We start from the raw sequence: 5,052 nt of genomic DNA, 5'->3' as shown, positions 1-5,052 counted from the left end.
CCGGTCGTGGCGCGCCTCCCCCGGCGTCGACTTCCGCGAGCAAGCGGTGGCACCGGCAAAAGCTAGAAAAGAGAGAGAGTCCATAGTTCTGTTACATCATAAGTTGCTTCTGGGTTTTTGGATATGTAAGGAATTGGGATACTCAGGAAGAATTACTTACAACGCAGTCTTTGTGTGGTAGAAGTGATGCGTTCTAACCCATACTGTAACAAGACAGTAGAATTGACAGTTTAGATATATGAAGTTTGCACAAACAAAAATTGAATATCTTGAGATCTCATCGTTGCTGCATACCGTTTTTTCAACACCATCAACATCCAACTCCATGTGACAGTATTAAATCTAGAGTATGATTTCGGACAATGAGTAGGTCCGGCGCCGTGTTATCTAAACCCAATAGAGTTCAGAATGTCTATAAAGGCTGACCTAGCATCTTTTTCATTATAACTGGATATTACAATCACAACAATAAAACTTTATCTGCAGCGCACTACGTAGGATTGTAAAATCAGCACTCTAAATAAAGTCCTGTATGGTGCCTGGGGCCTGAACAGTTAGCCAGCACAAACATCGACAGGGGGCTTTTATCATTAACATTGTTTCTCTGGATATGTTATAGTAAAGCACCAATACTATCAAACGAGTGAACTTGAGCTGCCCTCGAGAAATCCTGAAAAACATTGTGAGAAATGATAGCAAACACTCCCTTTACCTTTTGGATGGGTGGCTCTGTTTTATAAACCTCAGTAATCTGGGGTTGTAGACTCATTTAAAATAATGTAATCATCAGTTTTAAGCAGGTTTCGGTCAACAGAAGCATCTAGAGCTATGATCCGTGATATATATTTTACAAAACTGATATGTCAATCAGCCAAGCTTCTACATTTGTTTATCGGATTACACTCTGTTTTTATTGTCGCACCTCAATAAAATTGTTGCTCTTCAATGGTTGGAGGTTTTTGTATTTTCTAGCCGGGGAACAAGACACAGTCATATAGGTGTGATATCTCAGGTGATAAGAGACTCTAGGTGCTGAGAATTAACTTGGGACTTCTGGTCATTGTTTTATATGTCTCATAAATCCTTTTGTTTCAGTTTCTAGTAACACACTGCTAGTTTGTGTAAATGGCTGTAGTTGTGTGATGTGTGTTCAAGCACAGATTTTTGATCGAGAAGCAGCTGACATGAATTGACAGCACCATTGACTTTCGTCACTACTATTTCTTTGAAATTGGCTTGGTGTGTCCCCATCCTTAAAACCAGTCTGAGCGGGAATTTGAACCGGCGTTTCCATCATGCTAATAAGGACTGGCTAACGACTGCAGCCTTTGGGTGTCAATCAATAGTGAGCCTCTTGAGATCAGGGCAGTGATGTGGTACCTACAAAAAAATCACTAGTTGGCCTCTGTTACAAAGACATTGGTGAGTGGTGATTAGTATGCACAACTAGAGCTTATTTGTTGACCTTGCAATATTTAACGGGGGAAATGATGCTGTTCTACAATTCGAATTTATCAATATATCAAAACTGATAGCTGGTCAACACAATCGGCCAGGAGCTTAATTGTAGAACAAATGTAAAGTACATCCAGCCAACAAGATCAAGGTTATTCTTGTTTGTTAAATGTAAACAGAGTATCAGTAGCTGGGTTTACATGAACCCTACTAATTTTATCATAATAGGACTGGAATCACAAGCGGATTAAAAAATGCATGTCAATCAGATTGAATTTGCCAGATCCGATTAAGATTTTGATCGGATTGGTGGGGGTGTGGTTTACCTCCTGTTGGTAATCCAATCAAGAGGACATGTAAAGACTTTATCGGTTAGAAAGCGGAAACTGTAAAGTAGCTGCGCATGTGCGGTGGCGTAAATAGTGGTAATGATGTATGACGTGTGGAATGAGCTGTCCTTCCTGGTGAATAAAATGTCATAAATGAGTGTCCAGTCATTATAAAAAGTCCTCTTTCAGCGCTTGTTACTTGGGCTGACCTGACTGCCACTTGTTTCAATGACGCGTGTACGTTTTACCAAAATCCTCGTAAGGCCGGTAATGGGCCACAGTCCCCATCTGGACCACCTCTGGGGGTGCCCACGCACCACGAGGAGGCCTTAGGACTCCCCGGACCCCCCCTGTTAGGAGTCTTTGTAGTCATCCTCAATCCCACAGACGCGCCTATTTGTGCCCCTAACCGACTAAACTCCACTGTAGCCTTCCTCTTGCCTGCAGAGCACCTACTGTGACCACTAAACACCTAAACTCCACCGTAGTCTTCCTCATCATCCACAGGTGCTTGTTTCCCTACCCCTAACCACCTAAACGTCACCGTGGTCCTTCCTCAAGCCCACCCGAGACGCCTATTTCGCCCCCAACCACCTAAACTCCACCATAAGTTCTTCCTCGGAGCCCGCGGAGTGCCTGTTTGCCCCCAAACAACCTAAAACAAATTTAAGACCAACCGTACTTGCCCCAGACTTCACCGCACTGTTCCCCATCACTGGGGGAAACTGCAACTGCACCTTCTGCGAAGGCTCGTTTTCCAGGAGTGCTACGGATGGGAGAGAAGCAACCTCAAGGCTAGAGTCAATGGCAGGTAAGTGCGAAGTTAAGACTGCTCACTCAATAGTTCGGGGATGGCCTGCGCCACCAGGGTCCGGCACTTAAGGAGAGTGGCCTTAGAGATGACCCGGCCCTCCTTCTGGGCCTTCACCGACGTCTGGTGGATGGCCATGCGCCTCTTCACCGACTTGCGCAGGTTCACCACCTTGAGCCGAAACCTGACCAGCCCGGTTTTTGACAGGCGGCATGACGGTGGGGGGTTTCTGCTATGTATTTAATGAATCCGCCGATGTTACTCATTTGTAGTCTTTGTAGTCGCTTCGCGATGACCTCTTTCCTCTTGCAGAGATGAAGCGCTTCGTCCTGCACCACCAGAGAGAGCTCAGAGTGCGTCCAAACGTGCTGGTCAAGTCTGTTGGAAAACTTGTCGCACCCCGCAATTGGGCATTTGCCCATCCGGGGGTTGATTCGGCCCAACTCGATGGCCAACAGCAGCTTCTTTTCCTCCATGTTTTCCACCTTGTGATAGAGCACTAGGTGCTGGCTGAGGCGGGCGTACATCCGCAGACACAGCAGACATGTCTCCACAGGCATCTTGCTGTTGCTTTCGTCACAAAAGATGAGCAGAGTTAAACGAGATGGTACCTGGATGGGGGACTGGTGGGGAATGAGCAGGTTGCTGACACTCCATAGGGTTTTTATAAGCCTTGGTTCGGTATACACTTACCTGGAAATGGAGTGCATTTCAAAGCAATTTGCTGCTGACTTAACCTGAAAATCCAGTGCATTTTAGAGTCATTTGCTGTCGACTTACCTGAAAATGCGGTGCGTGTTAGAATCATTTGCTGTCGACTTACCTGAAAATGCAGTGCATTTTAAAGTCATTTGCTCTACACTTACCTGTAAATGGACTGCAATCTAAATTAAGTCACATGCACTGTATGCACTGTGACAAAGGTAACTTGTACGATGAGGCCTACACAGTTTTCCGTGGCCAGGCCTTTATTTCAGCTAACAGTAAATGCCAATTAGTTTTAATATACATTGGCCTGTTGTTACACGCTTACCATACACTGTCCCGTAAGTCTTATTCGGTAAAACCATTTTAATCGATAAAATATGACTGGTTCCTGAATTGTCCATGGGAAACCTGTGGAGGTCCCGTCAAATGTGTTACAGGTGGGCAAGGGACCTACACAGTCTTTCCGTGGCCAGACCTTCTTTAAGCTAAGGAATGTGGATGAGTTGATATGTACATTAACTTAAAGGTGGTTTAGTATCAAATAGAATATATTTTCAAGTTTTAAAAATGTTAATTATTTTGAAAGTTGTGTATGTTTGTAGAATTTCAAAGCTAACTAAGTTTATTTGCATTTCTATTCTATTTTAAAGATGGAGGTTCAGTGCCCAATGTGTGCTGCAAAGGTGTTGCACCTCAGGCACCAGGCAGATCACGCTGCGGCTGGCCAGAGGAAGGGTCTCACTGCGGGACTTGAGGTGTTCTGCATGCGGGATCAATTACAGCTGCATCGACTGCCACCTCCAGTCGAGCCATCCGGAACTCACGGTACGTCTTATCTCAACCCGGCCTGCTTGTTTTTATGGATTTATTTTTTGATTGATCCATTAAAAAAAAATCTGTATCTGTTTCTTTAGACAAAAAGATGAAAGCTGTGGTACAGGGGCTACAGCTTGAGGTCAGTGTGGACCAGCTGAAAAAATTAAGGGCCAAAAACCCTACAGTAAGGCTGGTCTCACACATGGATGACCTTGAAGCAGGGGTGGCGAGTCAGCTGGCACTCCCCCAGCCGCAGCCTCCGGAGAAACAGGCGATGCTCCCCCAGCCTGCAGAGGAATGTCTGCAGTTTCTGGGTAGGCCTTGAATATTTCATGTAATAAGACAATAGTATTTTTTCTACAAGTTGGCGAAAAATTGATTGCTTTTTTTGGTTTGTTTTCATTGTAGGAGAATTCGAAAGCACACTGGACCACCAGATGACCGTGAGCCTGCAAGGTATGTGAGTTATAAAATAGACGGGCAAACAAAAAATATTGTTTTTGTTTATTTTCTGATGATAACCCCGAAAAGAACTTAAATTAAACTTTCAGTTTTGATCGTACAGATAAGAGCAATACATCAATCGAATCTGTAAAGGGTCTACTTTTTTTGTATACAGACATAATAACAACAAAACTTTGTGCACTTAGAAAATAAAGATAACAAACAAGGAGTGCTGTCTGCAGCCTTTGTCTGCGCTGAGCTTTATTTACAAACGCGTCATTAAAATGAACTGTAACTCAGTGAATACTCAACACAGAGACATGAGAGAGATGTCTATAGAAAGCCTGACATGTCTACTTTTAAATAAAAAAAGTGCTACCGAAAACAAATATTCTGTGATAAAGTAATCCATATGAAAACAACGCGATGTCCGTTTTTCACGTCTCCCTTCATTATCTTATAATGTGACCACGCCCCCACGCTGAACGG

The 5,052-nt window shown here is 43.9% G+C and overlaps 1 protein-coding gene across 1 annotated transcript in view; it reads left to right on the top strand.

Moving 5' to 3' along the window:
• The first annotated feature begins 3,953 nt into the window (after positions 1-3,953).
• Positions 3,954-5,052, top strand: part of LOC109081667 — a 61,465-nt gene continuing 60,366 nt past the window's right edge. Inside the window, exons 1-3 of the mRNA XM_042746208.1 lie at positions 3,954-4,128; positions 4,218-4,433; positions 4,528-4,575. Of these exons, the coding sequence (XP_042602142.1) occupies positions 3,954-4,128; positions 4,218-4,433; positions 4,528-4,575 (439 nt within the window). The remainder of the gene's footprint in view (positions 4,129-4,217; positions 4,434-4,527; positions 4,576-5,052) is intronic.

Source organism: Cyprinus carpio, chromosome A4 (assembly GCF_018340385.1).
Source record: "Cyprinus carpio isolate SPL01 chromosome A4, ASM1834038v1, whole genome shotgun sequence".
NCBI lineage: Eukaryota > Metazoa > Chordata > Actinopteri > Cypriniformes > Cyprinidae > Cyprinus > Cyprinus carpio.
The sequence above is the reverse complement of the archived record's forward strand: the minus strand, read 5'-3'. Positions and strand labels throughout refer to the sequence as shown.